The sequence below is a fragment of the Leguminivora glycinivorella genome, chromosome 17 (assembly GCF_023078275.1).
Source record: "Leguminivora glycinivorella isolate SPB_JAAS2020 chromosome 17, LegGlyc_1.1, whole genome shotgun sequence".
Taxonomy (NCBI): domain Eukaryota; kingdom Metazoa; phylum Arthropoda; class Insecta; order Lepidoptera; family Tortricidae; genus Leguminivora; species Leguminivora glycinivorella.
Window position 1 is genome coordinate 16,899,667 of NC_062987.1, and position 19,173 is coordinate 16,918,839.

General features: G+C 38.1%; 1 protein-coding gene across 1 annotated transcript; it reads left to right on the plus strand.

Annotated features, from left to right (window-relative positions):
* Nucleotides 1-2,248: 2,248 nt before the first annotated feature.
* Nucleotides 2,249-19,080, plus strand: LOC125235455 (ecdysteroid-regulated 16 kDa protein-like). The gene is made up of 4 exons (XM_048142024.1): nt 2,249-2,412; nt 9,477-9,590; nt 15,953-16,071; nt 17,300-19,080. The coding sequence occupies exons 1-4, from the start codon at nt 2,346-2,348 to the stop codon at nt 17,435-17,437; spliced, it is 438 nt and encodes a 145-aa protein (XP_047997981.1). The 5' UTR covers nt 2,249-2,345; the 3' UTR covers nt 17,438-19,080.
* The last annotated feature ends 93 nt before the right edge of the window (nt 19,081-19,173 follow it).

Sequence of the window (19,173 nt, forward strand, 5' to 3'; positions counted from 1 at the left end):
AACTCATTGTGTACAATACGCTCATATTTTCTTAAATTTTGGTTTTTTATAGGTTTTAGGTATAATTGATGCACTTTACCGCACCGAGGGTCACTTCCTACATAACTAACATTTACAAAGATTCGGGATCAGGGACTATCCGTCTCTAACTAATAGTAGTATACTTTTCGCCTATTTAGGGCTGTTAAAATTCAAGTAACTATCCTGGTTGTGGTTGAAGCGCAATTGTGTATATACAAGAACGATATAATATGGGACTGACAAAACCCATACAAAAAATCGTACCCCTGAAATGTATGGGCTTTTTAGGCTTAAAACTAGATGGCGCTGTTCGCAGCCTGGAAGTGGCCTAAAATCATATTTTCAGCTTTTCACCAAATATTTTTGCTTGTTTTTATTTTTATAAGAACAAATGACGTACATATTTCTTTATTTAAAAAAATCATGATATCACGTCAATACACATTTTAAAAAAAAATTGTAGGCATCATCAGTGTAGTTATGATAGTATTTAACAGGTGGCGCTAAAAAATCGAGGAACGATTCTTAGTATGAAGTATGTAAATCCTATATAAATAATCCTTGGTTGTAAACTAAACCATCAATAATAAATCTAAATTTAGGCCTAACCATCACAAACATTGATGTTAGCATATTGCGGCCTGCATTTCCCTGTCATTCTAATTAAATCCATAGGTAATTGGTGTAAATGATTGTGTTCAATGTACACAGACTAAACGGTTTATTCTTAAATTGATAATAGCAAAGAACGGCTATATTTCCGAGCTCATATAACCCGGCAACCTTCAAATCAAGAGTGAACAGGCATCTTCTGGGCGAGCTCACTCCATCGTAGGCCACGTCTTTGCCTTTGGCTAGTCTGTGGCCAAGAGTAAGACCATTTATTTAAAAAAAAAACGATAAAATACGGGATTGACAAAGCCCATACAAAAAAGCGTACTCCTGAAATGTATGGGCTTTTTAGGCTTAAACCTAGATGGCGCTGTTCGAAGCCTGGAAGTGGCCAAAATCATATATTTCCCCAAATATTTTTGCGTGTTTTTATTTTTTATAAGAATAAATGACATACCTATTTCTTTATTTTAATATTACGTCAATACACATTTTGAACCAAATTTTGTAGGCATCATCAGTGTAGTTATGAATGTTATGATATTAATAGTATTTAATAGGTGGCGCAAAAAAATGGAGGAAATAATCCTTGTTAGGTACAGCTATCTATTAGAAGACCAAAATTTTAGCCTACTATCAAATTCAGAAATCAGAATACCTACTCCCACCCCTATTACTATCAGTTTGTTATTACCAATCTCTCAAGCGTGGATCAGCATTTTTGGTCGTATTGATCTAAATGTACCGTGGCTATCAACTGCTATCATTGTACGATACATTGTACGTGATGTACGTGAGATGTTCCGGTGAGGCAAAGAACAGCTATAAGGACGTAGACTGCAATTGTGCATTGTACAATTTGTACCTGGCATAATAGTAAACTGTAAACTGTCACTCTCGTTTTGCCACGACTCTAACAAATGGTGTTAGCGTTAGCGCATTCTACGTCCCGCTAAGACAGTTGACAATAATCCGACCATGACTATGAGACTGAATAAGGACTTGAAGGTTGAATGTAAATATAACTTCTGAAAAACTTTCAGTTGTCTTAGGATTTCGAGTATTCTCTAGCCTGCGACTGTTGACGTGACCTTAGCAATAAGTATATTATGTAAGTAGCAGCAGCGGTTGGTCCATACAAGCCGATTCCCACCAGCTTACCTAAAAAAGTACCTAATGTTAAGGTAGGTTTCTTTTTGCTCAGTGTTGCCTAGCAGAAATTTTCACCAGCCGCCACTAGTAAATAGGTACCTAATTTAACCCCCCCCCCCCTCCCCTATAAAATACCCTTATGTTCCCTAATTGTTCTACAATCATAAAGTTACCAATGGGCTATGCGGCTAGCCTTCGGACACCTTACCTACCTAAACAGCGAGAACTTAGGTAATCTTTTTATTTGTTATTTTTTGTTTTCAATACTTTAAGTGTTATATTGTGGTTTCATTTTGCTAATTACAAAAGAACTGCCTACCTACTTTACGCGTAATTTTATCCGCAACTTAGTGCTGACCTATCCCGATAAAGGGTCTACGAACCTTCTATCAGTTCTATCACGCTACTCTTTGACCTGCGTCTGAGCATTGTTATAAGCATAAAGGTCGCACACACGGCACGTCCAACCAGCCAGTCCGCCAAATACGCGCGAGTAGACCGCACGCTAGCGCGCGATTTAAAAAACAAAATTAAAAAATTTAATTAAAAACAAAACCGCCATGTTGTTCGCGGCATCTCTCGTGGTCTTGCTGGCCAGTGCTCAAGCCAAGTTCTACACGGATTGTGGTGAGTTTGAAGTGTGTTGGGAATGTAGGAGGAAATTAGCGTTTATTATGAGAGTGATCCGATTGTACCTTATGAGTAACATGATCTGTACAAAAATTGCGTTTTACTTCAGCAATTCAGTGATACCCTACATATTATATGATGGGAAATATTGAAAACCTACACGAACGAATTGTAGAAATGTTATAGTACATTATGCAAGGAGGTGAGGAAGTTGAATATTTCCACTGTGATATTACTAACGAGAGTGAGTTAAATTCTCGAGTTAAAGACTCGAGTTTGCAATATTCATACGCCCCGAGTTACACACAATGTGTACGTTCCACCACACTTGCAATATAAAAAATATGTAGAAAGATAAAATCAAATTAAATTCGCTTTCCGTCAGGCGGACCGTATGCTTGTTTGCCACCGACGTAGTATTAAAAAAAATACGGCACAAGAAATCAACTCCCCTGGGAGAACGATTTTTCTATAGGTAACTCCCGTGTGCCTGCATGCAAAATCACATTTAGTGTGCGAGTGTGATGAAAAGTATTTATTTACCTATACATTGACATATGTCTACATAGATAAATTATAAACTCCTTCCATTTAAAAGTAACGTAGTTCCTTAACTACAACAATTTTATGTTCGCTGTTAAAGTCAATATTTTCATGCAACTTAGATTTCATTACATTGTAATATTCCTATGCCATCTCGTTTTATAATTAAAACCCTCGCGAAACTCAAATTTCCAAGTTAAAATGACACAGTTACGCGCATTATTCATTTTCTTCTTTATAATATAACATCTACTACAGAACAGTCTTGTATAACTTAAAAATCTTGTTTCAATAACAAACATAAACATTATGACATTGTAAAACAATTGTTTTTAGAGTTGAAACCATGTAAATATTAAAATTAATTTCCTTAGCACATTGACTTTATCCTTGATGCCTGCTTCCATCCATTGTGAGTGTAGTTTCAAATTTTCAACACATCCGTATTCCGGCAGCAATACACAGTGTTTTTCTGTATTCAGGGTGGCTAGCCGAATGGCACAATCGCTCACGAAACGAAGCGCTAGTAGATATCTATCTCTATCGCGCTTGCGTATTGGCGCGACAGAGCCAGCGGCGTATCGCTTTCGTTTGGCGTCGGAGAAATGCCATTCGGCTACGGGGCCTGTAGTTTTGTAGAACATACATTTGTTATACGAATACGTAAGGCAAACAACCCAGTGCCGTGCAAAACCTTCCAGGATAAGCACCTACTTATCGGGGGCAAATAACTGCATCAAAATGATGTCGCTATTAAATACGTCTAACACAAGTAAATTCATAAACTGAAATACAGGGTGGCCCATTCAAATCGGTCAGTATGGGAAAGTCTGAAACTATAAGACATACGAAGATTTGTTCTTAGGAACCATGTCACCGATTTTGATAAAAAGAAAAACTGCATTCATACAATTAAAAAAAAAAGTGTACCCAGCTGGGGAATCGAACCCGGTTGTTTTGAAAAAATAAACTTACACTATTTCTATTCAGATATCGTTTGTGTAGGTCTTAATCTTAAGCAGTAAATATCTCTAAGAAACATAATGTCTAAAATGAATAAAATGCTTTTTTTTCACATACTTTAATTTATCATAGTAGGTGTTCAAAGTGACCACCGTCTTTTTCAATACAATATTCAACACATCTAGGTAACGATCTTACTATTGCATTTTGTATCTTCATGTGGTGAATCTGCGTTAAAGTTGACTCTATGGCTACTTTTAGGTCTTCAACGGTGTTATAGCTATTTTTGTACACTGTTGTAAAGATGAAGTGAACTTGCTGAATATTGTAACGGTGGTCACTTTGAACACCTACTATGATAAATTAAAGTATGTGAAAAAAAATGCATTTTATTCATTTTAGACATTATGTTTCTTAGAGATATTTACTGCTTAAGACCTACACAAACGATATCTGAATAGAAATAAGTAGTGTAAGTTTATTTTTTCAAAACAACCGGGTTCGATTCCCCAGCTGGGTACACTTTTTTTTTAATTGTATGAATGCAGTTTTTCTTTTTATCAAAATCGGTGACATGGTTCCTAAGAACAAATCTTCGTATGTCTTACAGTTTCAGACTTTCCCATACTGACCGATTTGAATGGGCCACCCTGTATATATCATACCAAGGATGATTTATATAGGACTAGCGTTTGCCCGCTGCTTCGCTCGCATTAGAAAGAGACAAAAAGTAGCCTATGTCACTCTCCATCCCTTCAACTATTTCCAGTTATAAAATCACGTCAATTCGTCGCTTCGTTTGGCCGTGAAAGACAGACAAATAAACAGACACACACACTTTCTCATTTATAATATTAGTATGGATTTACAATCTTCATCCTAAGAATAGTACCTCAATTTTAGCGCCACCTATTATATACTATCATAACTACACTGATGATGCCCACTATTTTTTTTTTTTTTCAAAATGTGTATCGACTTAAAATAATCATCATTCGTTCATGTTATTTTTTCTTATAATAAATTAAAAATACGCAAAAATATTTGGGGAAAATATGATTCTTGCCACTTCCTGGCTGCAAAACAGCGCCATCTAGTAAGCCTAAACGGCCAATACATTTCAGAGGTACGCTTTTTTGATTGGGCTTTGTCAGTCCCGTATTAAATCGTTCTTGGTACTATCAAAATACTTGAAAGACAATTATTGTTCTTTCATTTGTTTTTTTTTTTGTATGTAATTAGAACATTGTGTTGAGTTTTTGGTATCATTAGAACATTGATTTATGCGATGGTGGTCAATGAACCTGCCAACTTTGGTAAACATATCTCATGTAGGTACTCGTAATCAAATTAACTAATTACTTGTAACAATTTTACTGCAAAACAATGTAATGGCTTGATAAGTTGATAAGACTATTGTTTAAGATTCAGGAATAATATTATTACAATAATATACAATTTAAAGTCAAATTAAAGTTATGCTTATATTGTGTATGTAATTTCTATACTGATATGATATTATATGAATACGTTGCGTCATTACTCATTACCGTCACCATAGTTTGATTTACAAGAGGCAAAATTGTCGTTTAACCGCACATGTCAATATTGATACCCAAGCAAGCAAAAAAATATATAGTAAAAAAGTGACTCAATAGTTGCCACATCAAAACGTTTTATATGTACGTGGCGCCACTGGCGCCCCTATTATTTTTCTACTATTTTTTGGCAGGCGGTAAACAGCCAATAATTATGTAGGTATTTACGCTAGGTAAGTAGGTATTAAATTACAGAAAAAAAACACATTTCGTTTTGTAAGCCTAAAAATGCAGATCATTAAATAATGATGATGATTGCAGATAACCTAACGAGAGCCGGAAAAGCTAAACTAATACGCCTATCTCACGTTTATCTAAAAAATTACAATAGCATCGTTAAATCGCCATTACGATACATTTTACAATATAAATTTAAACATGTTACTTATTTACATCCATATTACCTGACCGTGGGCAAGCACAGTCGCATGATAAAGCCTATCACAGCAGTTCTCGAAAAGTTTGTACATAGCCACGTCAGCAAATTTTAATTGATCCTACATATTTTGTTACCAACATTTTGTGATATAAGTCGACTTTCGTAAGATATATACAGGATAATGGTTACAATTAAGAAAATATAGATACTAGAGAACCTTAATGACCAAATAAAACATACTAAAATTTCAATTTATCTTAATAACTTGATGAATCTTGGTAACAAAAAAGGAATTAAAAAAATTAACTTTTTCCTTAATTTTTGTACAAACTTTTCGAGAACTGCTGATCTGATCACGTCAGGCCGTCTTTTTCGCACTATTAGTAAGTGCGATAGGGACGCAATGACGAGATAAGGTTTATCACACTAGTGTGCTACGCCCGCTGGGTACCTAGCTAACGTCACATCACAATCGCTAACGTTTGTTTTTGTATTAGCTTATTTAGCGCCAATACCGAAGCGCGATAGAGAAAGCTAGCTAAGATACGGTAGCGAAACGTGAGCGACCAATACACGATTTTTCATTTTCATTACCATGAGAATATCAGTCGAAATATCGGTTACAAACAATATGCCAGTCGACCCCCAGTCGACCCCCCGATTCTAATTTGTCTCTGAATTAAAAAAAAACTAAGTACTTATGCGAGACCTGAAAAAAAATTGCTATAACCATTAGGCGTCTAGTTGACCATTTAATTAATTTGCAAGCGTTGAGTTAGTTATTTTGTAGCTTATCATATGGGTAGATAAACCACTGTGCCACTGTACATAATTCGGTTATATTAAAATATAGTCGCTAAATTCGATTTTGTTGAAGCATTATATAGATGTCGATAAGGCAGTGTAACATAATTAAATATTAAAATGCCTAGAACATGATTATTTTATGTGGTGAAATTTTCTCATTATGATGCAACCAGTAATAATAGATAGATAAATACATAATATAATCACAGATTATAATCAATAAATATGACCGAGTCTCACAGTAAGTTCAAGTTGTGTTGTAGACATACCGACAACGGTTATATATCTATAATACCTATACAAATACTTATATACATAGAAAACATCCATGACTCAGAAACCAACATTTGTGCTCATCACACAAATGCCCTTACCGGGATTCGAACCGGACCGCGGCTTATCAGGCATGTCACTACACACTCGGCCAGGCTAATCGTCAAAACATAATATGAACGTTTTCGAGAGCCCTTTCTCATATTTACAATCGGCCGGCTTCGGCAGGATATCCATTGTCAAGTTAAATTCGATCACAATGAAGTGTGACGCGCGATACGCGTTCGATTACACTACAGTGTAGCCGTAATGTGAATTCGATACAGCATTAACTAGGTACCTTACAAATTGAATATAACTAAAGAAAAAGAGACCAATTCGAACCGGGTTGGACTTGGTCGAACCGGGAATCGAATCCGGCTTCCGCATACGCAGCTAACGTCCTTACCTCGGAAGAGACTGCCAGACCTAATTTGTGAATGGCACGCCCTCGCCAGACAAAGAATGAACAACTTAGGAGCAGGTTACCTCGAACCAAAGGACTTCAGAGAGCTACCCATGAGTCTCATCACTCTCATCATCAAACACCGTGGAGATGGTCGAGAAACTCTTGAATCATTGAGGGTCGGGGAAGGGGTAATATACCTGACTGTTCTTAAAATAAAATATTTTATACTATGCACGAAATAAAGCATCAGGTAATTATAAGAAAAACATGGACAGAAGTTATTTTTAAATCCAATTTATATTTAATAAGTGAGGTAGAAATATATAAAGTAACTGAATTGACCGTGACGTCACTTAATTCGATTTCATATTATTAATTCCATACTAGCAAGTCGTTCAAATTCGTTTTGACAGTTCTTAAAAGAAGCTGATTTGACTAGGAGGCAAGTAGCCTATTGCACAAAAGATATCTATGGGTCAAAGTGTATAAGCGGCCCCCGCAGATATATTTAAGATAAGATAAGGTCGAATCCTCACTAGTAGAGCAGTCAGCCACCACCCTACGCGGAGTCTGCAAACAGTCATATCAGAGGGTCTACTCCACGGAAAACTAAGCGGAAGAACATTCACGTCCCGTTTTTCGCAGTAGGCCCTCAGAGTTATTGGACCGGCTATACGTTATTTTGTAAATATTCAAGCAGGTAAACAATGCATTTTTAACGCCGAATACAACATAGCTCAATATTTCAAACATGACATATTTGGAACATATTAAAGGAATAAAGAACGTTTAACCTTTCTCTCCGTAACGTAAAGGTGTCAATAGTCCAATAATCCCGCAGTGACATTTGACAGGGCCATTTGCTAGTTGGATTGCTACTGTCGATATGCTTTGATAAAAGGCTTAGGCGCCCTAGTTTTCCTAGCTCAAAGTCATACTTAGGCTATTTCTGTAAGACAGTTTCTTAACTAGGTTACTTATTATAGTTTCAATTAGTATTTAAGACTCAGGTACCGATCAATTCACAAGAGTTGGCATGAATGGAAAGAATGAGTGAATGAAAATATCTATGTGCGTGACATATTAACCAATCAAAAAATTAAAATTTTGAAAAAACCCCCGACCGCGACATAGTGCACCGATTTTCATAAAACATGGCTAAGAACACTCCCGACTAACTCAGCTTTCAAAAAAAAAAACTAAATCGAAATCGGTTCATCCGTTCGGGAGCTACGATGCCACAGACAGACACACACACAGAGAGACAGACAGACAGACAAACAGACAGACAGACATACACACACACACAGACAGACACGTCAAACTTATAACACCCCGTCGTTTTTGCGTCGGGGATTAAAAATAGTAGTTTTTAACAGTTACAACTGTAGGTACAGTCGGCCAAGAAAGTGGTCTACCAGTTTTTACAAAAATTTCTGTGAGCTCTAACGATCGCTAAGGTTGACTTGACACACGGCATGACGTAAACATCATATATAGACAGAGCGATTGTCACTGACATAATATTATTGCAAGCGGAAATCGACCTTGTTGTCTCATGACGTTTAAACGAACCTCACCCGTAGGGTGGTAAACCACATTTTTGGTCGACTGTACTAGATATACCAATGCAGATGTCACTCAAGCAATAAAAGTTTCGTTCGTTCAATTCGTGCCAGCTTTCGTGAATCAACCTGTACCATGTTTTGGTCTTTATCACTAAACTTACCTATCAGTAAAATGATATAAATTATAACGCAGTACATGGCATTATTTATGTAGCTAGGTACATTGTAAATAATATGTAGTTTCATACTAATATGTAATACGTGTAATTTGACTGATTTGATAATGTCAGGTATTATAATTGCGGTCCATAACCAATTACCACACACATTGTTGACATTGTGTAAAAGCAAGCTTACCAATAGCTCTCCAACCGATAAGAGTGGCACTGTAATCAATTTCATGTGCTCTGCCCACCCGTTTTGGGAATACAGGCGTGAGTTTATGTAAATAAGAAGTTAATGAAATTATCCTTTATTTTCAGGATCAACGTTGGCGTCCGTGGCGAAAGTTGGCGTGAGCGGGTGTGAAGACTCGGCCAAGGAATGCGTCCTGAAGAGAAATACCAATGCCACCATCACTATAGATTTCACACCAAGTAAGTAGACTTTTCCCGTCTGTCTTCTCTATCCTGAGCCCGTAGCCAAATGTACAAAGAAACAAAGTCCATCCTCACTTTCTCGACTCGTGAAAAACCAAGAACAAACGGGTCTCTCGCTCGTTTTTGCCCAGAACGTGCAAATTGTGGAATGAGCTGCCTTCTAAGGTGTTTCCCTTGCGCTATGATATGGGGTTCTTCAAGAAGCAGGTAATATAGGGTTCTCAAAGGTCAGCAACACATAAATAGCTCTCCTGATGTTGCTTATATCCAGGTGGCTCATCTGCTCGTTTGCTGCCTAAGTATATCAAAAGTCTGATGCCTATAAAATAAAATCGCTCCTTAGCGAAAGATTCGCAACTGTCTGTGCCGTACCAATAAGGTAGAGCGATAGAGAGAGATAAACTATGTGCTACGGAGCGTTATCAATTCTGTGGGCCTAGTGAAAAAGGGTATAACTCAAATTGACTCGGTGAAAAGGGACACAAGTCCCATCTCGGACTTGTGACCTTTTTCACCGAGTCAATTTGAGTTATACCCCTTTTCACTAGGCCCACAGAATTGTACTCGTGGCTAGTGTCTGGTCCAAGATCAAGAAAACTGTTAGAGCACGATATACCAGCCAGCTGGGCAATGCGCAGCTATATATTACAGCTATTAGCATGAGCGGATGCCGTAACAAGTAATAAACACGTAATGTCGCTCCTCGGTACATTTGGCTCAATTTGAAGAACATTTGCTAGTTCTAGCGAAACTGGACTGTTTTCTGGGCTCATTTTAACAGATAACAGCAAGAGTTAAGACACTAGTTTTTCAGAGAAATTAATTGTAATTGACGTACAGAAGCTTCCCTTAAAGTTAATGGTAATCAATAAAAACAGGTTGTATATTGTATTGTATATATATTTCTTTGTAGGTATATATTGTATAGCTACATACAACATATACCTATTTTAACTCTTTCAAGCTACATAGGTATGTCAATTAAAGTGTAGTTAACGCTTAAATTAACTACAATTTAATTACGTTGCTCGCCTGAAAGGGTTAAACTTGAATTCACAATAAAAATAAGTACATTAAATATAAATAGTGGAAATAATGCCTTAGAGCATTCCCGTGCTGTCTACCATAGCGCAAAACAGAGTGGAATGTAACTTTTACCAGACGCTCGAAAGGTCTTTAAGTTACCCTAATTTCTCAAGCTACGGCCGGCGTACCTGCCTATTTATGGTTAGGAAATGATGATTATCAATTCCTAACAGTATTTTCTAACCCATATACATATTATATGCGGTCCTGGGTTCGAATCCCGGTAAGGGCATTTACTTGTGTGATGAGCACAGATATTTGTTCCTGAGTCATGGATGTTTTCTATGTATGTATGTATTTATCTATTTAAGTATTGTATGTCGTCGCTTAGCACCCATAGTACAAGCTTTGCTTAGTTTGGGGCTAAGTTGATCTGTGTAAGGTGTCCCCAATATTTATATTGTATTTATAAAAATCAGCCTTGAGAATTGAAGGAAAATTAGTGTTTAAAAAAACCCTTATAGCAAAAAAATGGCCGACTGGAGGAACTAGGTAATATACAGACAGTAAATCGACAGGAACTCTACATTATCCCAAAGTTTCATCATTGAGAAAATGAGGAAGGTCTGGCGGATGTGGGCTCTTAGGCCATAAGGATATCACAGAGCTAAGGGTGCGCGCCCACGGGCAACAAAGTTGCTCGGCGACTTACGTATTTGTAATTGTATGAAAAGTTGCGTCGCTTTGTGTGCGCACATTCATACTAGCCCATAGACCGATGATGTGAGCGACAAAAGTCGCCGCCAAAAGTTGCCCGTGCGCGCGCTCTCTAAGTAAACAGTGCATAGGTATCAAACTAGGTACATATGTTACATAATACTGAATCACACGTTAATACTCAGCTATGAATTATACTGTTTCGTAACGTAGAGGTACCTACGCAATAAATACCTACTTACATATGTAACTAGTCATTCGCTTAATCACACACGCTGACGCTAACTTAGACGTTGCAGCTGCAGTCGCTAGCCGTGTGATGAATTGATAAACTATGCAGCAATATATGTCTCTTCTGATCTTTGCTCTCTATAATAGAATAGTATGCATTTCGATATATCATATCTCAATTTGACGCGCGCGTGTAAGTACCTACACAAATAGTTATTTGTTTTAACAGGGGGCCAAAGTTGTTGTTTAACCGCACGTGCCAATATTGATACCCGAGCAAGGGAAAGATTCCAATATTAATCCGCGAGCGTAGCGATTGGAATTCAATATTGGAATCTTGAGCGTTGCGAGGGTTTTTGTTTATACTACGTCGGTGGCAAACAAGCATACGGTCCGCCTGATGGAAAGCGGTTACCTTAACCTATGGACGCCTGCAACTCAAAGAGCCAGGAGAGGTTTCAAGGCACGAATGTTAAACAAACAAACTTTGCCACCGAGTGAAACACAATTTTTTTTTTCACCACACCAACACGAACAAAATACTGGCTATAAAACATCAATCTAATCAAATCTATCAATCTAATCAGTATTTATGATTCAAAATCATCATTTACACGTAAATTATACCAGCCAGCTCAAGACATCAAGATAAAGTTTGTATGAAATTATTTTGCACCCTTGTGGATAAAATGCAATTTTGCTATCTGTTTTCGAATAGCAAAGTAAGCCTTTACCAGTTGGTGTGGATGTAGTGAAAAAATATATGTTAGGTTCCCGGACTACCTAGTTTGTAAACACATATAGATACACACACACTATCCCTTCGCATTCACTAATGGACAGTAATATGAGAATTCGCAGCAAATCTTGTCCTTGTTAAACCCCTTGTAGGTATACCTACGCCCATGAATATGAATATGCATGACTAGTTTTTCATCGTTTGACGTACGGTCTGGCCTAGTGGATAGCGACCCTGCCTATTAAGCCAGCGGTCCTGGGTTCGAATCCCGATAAGGTGTGTGTGTGGATTGAGTGAGCACCTTCCGAAAATGAAAAAAAATATGCTGATCATTTAGTAAAAGTTCTAAAACAATTGTAAAACGAATCTCTGAATTTGTAAAAAGATAAATCAAAAGATACAGCCATTAACATGTGCTCACTCAGTTCTCACAAACTACCAACGAAAACAGTGAATATATTCATTTAACATATAATATTTATATACTAACATTTAGTAAAAAATAGGCCAACCTACCTCTATAAATATTAGATCACCTAGTGACGTATTAAATTTTTTACAAATAGTTTCTTATGCTCACTCAATCCACACACTTTTGAAAAGCCGAATTTTGATGAAAAACATAAGATTTAGACCGCTATTATATGTGTATAGTTTAGTAAAAGTGAAATGGGAATTTGTAAAATACAAAACGAACCACTAACGTGTCAGGTTTTTTTATAATAAATTTTTGTAAGTGCTCACTCAGTCCACACGTTTTGAGAAAGTTAAAAATGTAAATATCTTACGATTTGTAGCACCTAAGACACTCGAAAGTACTTCAACATTTAGTAAAAATTTTTACTAAATATCCACCATCTAATATTTTATATTCGTTGTCAGCGCCGGCCCGTGCACTCGATCAGGGTAGAGCGAGTTTGAGTTTCGGCGCCCTTGGGAAGAAATTTTACTGCGTAGGAAAATAAATCGCGAGCGTAGCGAGCGCGAAATTTTTTTCATAGTAATGCCGTAATTTGAAGATTTATGCAATACAGAATTTATGGATTTCATCATATAAAAGGGACAAATGGTTGAACAGGTTGAACTTTCGCAGTCACACCCTTGTATAGTTACGTGTGGCTGAACGTTGATATCATGAAATAAAATAACAAACAAAATGGAACACTATAGTGGCTAAGTCAGGGAAGCACATTCGGAATTTTTCCTAACTAAAAGAGAATATATAAATGTAAGCGCGAGCGAAGCGAGCGCGATTTTTTCCCTATTGACTCGATTTATTAAGACTCACCCCGACAGCGGGGAATCCGCGAACTTTCAAGCTTTTATCTTCTGCAGAGCTGCGGGCTTTGACATACTTTGGGGTATTTTGACTTCACAGGGCGCCTATGTTCCCGGCTCTTAGGTTTTATATTTCGCCATCACTATTATTTTTATAATATTAAGAGTTAATTAAGAGATTAACTGCGGACTCGATTGTCACCGTGATGCCCATTTCGGTATTTTGCCATTGCCACTAAGTGATCTTATTTAAGTTCGCTCACCATCTGCTGTGACTCTCAAAATTGCGCCTCTCTGAGACGTTTTGGACCTTTGGCTTTATGAGGTACTCCGCTTTGGACTATCGGGTACACATATTTTTGCATTTGGATAGCGACGTAACTTTGTCGTTCACCGCACCGCGCAACAATGTGGTTCGTCAAGGGCTAGAATCCTCCTTTTACGGCGCCCAGCAACAGCGCCCTTATGAATGTTGGTATATATATGTTTGCAATGTGGTGCAACTTTCCACCTAATCTGAATTACAAATCTAGATTTTCAATAGCTGATGGATTCATTCCCGACTCCTCTCGCCATTTTGTGATTTGTGCGCGCCCACGCAACGTATAATTTTTTTGAATGGATTTTTCCACATTCTCGATTTTGGCGCCCCCTTACCATGTGGCGCCTAGAGCGGCCGCTCCACTCGCTCTACCCTTAATCCGGCCCTGTTCGTTGTCTGGTTTTAAAGATATTCAGACATAACTTTTCTCATACAAATGTATCAAGTAGGGTGACCACACTATGTCGGCTCCTGATTTTCCCCACCTTCCCATTGTCATATTGAGATTGGGGAGTTTCGTTCAATTTTGATAATAGTTTACCGGATTTGTAAGTGGGAGCGAGAAAAGAATAACTATTTCTCGCTCCCACTTACAAATCCGGTACGCTCATCTGTTAGCGCGATTAGATTACCAGGTTCTGGTTTCTTACTAGTGAAGTATTATATTCTTTGTTTCTTACCAATTATCATTCATGTCCTTTTTAATGCATGCATGTCGATATGGTTATTATCCTGACGTCGATAAAAATTACACAATACACATCATCACTAGGCCAAGAACATAACCTAAAAACAGTTTGCAGATGGATAATTAATATGGTATTAGTTTAATATTATCAAAATTGAACGAACGATACTCCCCAATCTCAATATGACAATGGGAAGGTGGGGAAAATCAGGAGCCGACATAGTGTGGTCACCCTACTTGATACATTTGTATGAGAAAAGTTATGTCTGAATATCTTTAAAACCAGACAACGAATATAAAATATTAGATGGTGGATATTTAGTAAAAATTTTTACTAAATGTTGAAGTACTTTCGAGTGTCTTAGGTGCTACAAATCGTAAGATATTTACATTTTTAACTTTCTCAAAACGTGTGGACTGAGTGAGCACTTACAAAAATTTATTATAAAAAAACCTGACACGTTAGTGGTTCGTTTTGTATTTTACAAATTCCCATTTCACTTTTACTAAACTATACACATATAATAGCGGTCTAAATCTTATGTTTTTCATCAAAATTCGGCTTTTCAAAAGTGTGTGGATTGAGTGAGCATAAGAAACTATTTGTAAAAAATTTAATACGTCACTAGGTGATCTAATATTTATAGAGGTAGGTTGGCCTATTTTTTACTAAATGTTAGTATATAAATATTATATGTTAAATGAATATATTCACTGTTTTCGTTAGTAGTTTGTGAGAACTGAGTGAGCACATGTTAATGGCTGTATCTTTTGATTTATCTTTTTACAAATTCAGAGATTCGTTTTACAATTGTTTTAGAACTTTTACTAAATGATCAGCATATTTTTTTTCATTTTCGGAAGGTGCTCACTCAATCCACACACACACCCGATAAGGCCATTAAGTACTTTTGTGTGAGCACAGTGCACAGATACTTATTTGATTTTGAGTTATGGATGTTTCTATGTAGCTAATTATACGCACAGCACAAGCCTCATGAGCTTACCTTTGGGCCTAGTCAATCTGCGTAAATAAATAAATAAATATTGGTGACACCTTACACAGATCAACTTAGCCCCAAACTAAGCAAAGCTTGTACTATGGGTGCTAAGCGACGATATACTTACTTAAATAGATAAATACATACTTATATACATAGAAAACATCCATGACTCAGGAACAAATATCTGTGATCATCACACAAATAAATGCCCTTACCGGGATTCGAACCCAGGACCGCGGCTTAGCAGGCAGGGTCACTACCAACTGAGCCAGACCGGTCGGTCGTAAGAATGTCCTATAACCGTATTTATTTACCTATACTTATATCATTCACGTATGTCATTTTCAATTCCAGCTGTAGCAGCCAAGGAGATAACCACAGAAGTTCACGGAGTCATCATGAATCTCCCCGTCCCGTTCCCGTTGCCGCAACCCGACGCTTGCAAGGGCAGCGGACTGACCTGCCCCCTCAAGGTAACTGTCTCACTTGATGGAAGAGACAACAATATCACGGGATCACCATGAACCTCCCCGTACCGTTCCTTTTCCCCAACCCGACGCTTGCAAGGGCAACGGACTGACCTGCCCCCTCAAGGTAACTGTCTCACTTGATGGAAGAGACAACAATATCTCGGGATCACCATGAACCTCCCCGTACCGTTCCTTTTCCCCAACCCGACGCATGCAAGGGCAGCGGATTGACCTGCCCCCTCAAGGTAACTGTCTCACTTGATGGAAGAGACAACAATATCTCGGGATCACCATGAATCTCCCCGTACCGTTCCTTTTCCCCAACCCGACGCTTGCAAGGGCAGCGGACTGACCGGCCCCCTCAAGGTAACTGTCTCACTCATGACTCACTTGGTGAAAGAAACAACAATATCACGGGATCACCATGAATCTCCCCGTCCCGTTCACGTTGCCTCAACCCGACGCTTGCAAGGGCAGCGGACTGACCTGCCCCCTCAAGGTAACTGTCTCACTCATGTCTCACTTGGTGAAAGAAACAACAATATCACGGGATCACCATGAATCTCCCCGTCCCGTTCACGTTGCCTCAACCCGACGCTTGCAAGGGCAGCGGACTGACCTGCCCCCTCAAGGTCACTTGATGAAAGAGACAAAAATATCACGGGATCACCATGAATCTCCCCGTCCCGTTCCCGTTGCCTCAACCCGACGCTTGCAAGGGCAGCGGACTGACCTGCCCCCTCAAGGTAACTGTCTCACTCATGTCTCACTTGATGAAAGAGACAACAATATCACGGGATCACCATGTATCTCCCCGTCCCGTCCCGTTGCCTCAACCCGACGCTAGCAAGGGTAAAGAACTTACCTACCTACTCCAAGTAACTGTCTCACTCATGTCTGCGTCATGCATGTCTCACTTGGTGAAAGAGATAGGTGTCATGAATTTGGTCATGAATGTCATGCGATGAACTTGACCGACCAGTCTGACGCCTGCAAGGATCTGCAACTCAAGGTAAATGTCTCAATGAAATCACTCAATGAAATTGATAACCAAAGAGGTCATCCTGAACCTTCCCTTGGGCACCCAAAATGAAATGTAGCGTAAGACTTCTTAAACCGCTATCATATCTATTGGAAAATCCACCAACAAAGATGAGCTAGCGAACCAATGGTCGTGACTTTAATTCCACTGTGCACTATTTTTCCCACTTTCATTTCATTTTTTTTCCAGGCCGGTGCGCAAGCAAACTACGTGACGTCATTGCCAGTCCTCAAGTCGTATCCCAAAGTCAAGGTCGACGTCAAATGGGAGCTGAAGACCGACAGTGGAGACCTCGTCTGCATCATGATCCCGGCCAAAATCAATTAAAACGATATTTTAACACAATAGGTATAAGGTGTACCCAGTAGGCCAACTTCGAACATTTTATGATATTCGAAATTAGCCGGGTCCACACAGAGCGAGGCTTGTCGCGAGGCAATGTGCTCGCATGGCAAACGTTTATTATTGTGAACGTGCGAGAAAAACGGAAATTGCCTCGCGACATCCCTCACTGTGTGAGGACCCAGCAAAATTTCGTACGAACGCTGAAAACGGTTTTCCTGGAAGGGGGCGCGTAACTTTTTTCTTCTAACTGATAGTTAAGCACGGCGTCCACTAGGCTCGCCGCGTCGAATCGCATTCAAAATGTATGAGGACTAGATTCGACGCGGCTGGATTCCGCCTTAGTGGACGCCAGGCTTTAATGGGCCCTTCTAGCAAATAGGTATGCTTAAATCTGTGGCCTTGTCTCTTGATTTCACCCGGGACCTGTTTTTTTGTTCGAAATTGGATTACCTGGTAGACATAACTCGGTGTACACTGGTATTTCTACGTTAGGATGCTCTTCGGTTTATATTAAGTAGGTATTTGCAAACAAAACGCGGTGTTATAATACAATAATAAGTACTAAACTCCAGCACATGCATCGTGTCAGTAGAAAAAGTAACTTTGAATTTTCGATGGGAGGTGATCTCATCGCACGTACATTTTTATTCTCTGCATGTTTCTACTGAATACAGTAATTTTTAATGACTATAATGAGGGAATGCCTAGCCATTGGAAATATGAGGCGCAGAAATTGACTATTTGTTAGTAAGATGTAAAAACAACTTAAGTCATTTAAAATGAGGTATAAATTTGACTAAGGCAAATGATATAATAATGAGAAATATTGACGAAACTTCGTGTCGAATGTGGAATCCGAATATTTTTGAATACGTTTTATGAATCGAAATTGTTATTATTATATTCTAAATCATACTTTATTTTATAACTTATCAGTTAGCCAGCAGAAAATTGGTGAATCAGCTGAGTCCACACAGGGCGAGGCACGTCGCGAGGCAATGTACTTGCGCGGCAAACGTGCCTTGGCCGAAAACATACGTGGTGCCTCGGTCGAGGCATATCTACACTGAACGTTTGCCGCGCCAGCACATTGCCTCAAGACGTGCCTTGCTCTGTGTGGACCCGGCATCGAGCTGTCTGTTTGTGTTTATACAATACAGTAAAAACTATAGATACTTACTCGCAAAATATATAACGGTTTAAGGTTCATGACAGCTGTCTCAGTAACCAAGTTATGTGAAGAATAGTGCATGTAAAACAGAAATATGTAGGTTTTGAATATGTTTCTTACTCTGAGTATGTTTTATTTTTTTAATACGCGGTTAATTTTGTACGATACTATAATTTTACGATTTGCTATGCTTTTTTAAATGGTTAATAGTTATGTAAACTAACGTATTTTATATGTGCTTTAATATCTTGCCTGACATAACTTAGGAAATGATTCTAAAGTAATATGACTAATGATTATTATATGCTTTGACCAAAGTTTTTTGTGATAAATATGTATAATGATGTAGTTTCAATAATATTTAAGTTTAATATTAGAATAGAAATCAACATCACAATTACTTAATTATTATTGAAACCACAAAGTTAAAAGAACGAATAAAAACCGATGATAATAAAATTGCGTTTTATTTATAGCATCGACATATAAAAATAATTCTTAAATCACGAATAAATATATTATCATATTTCAGAGGTAGGGTATACAA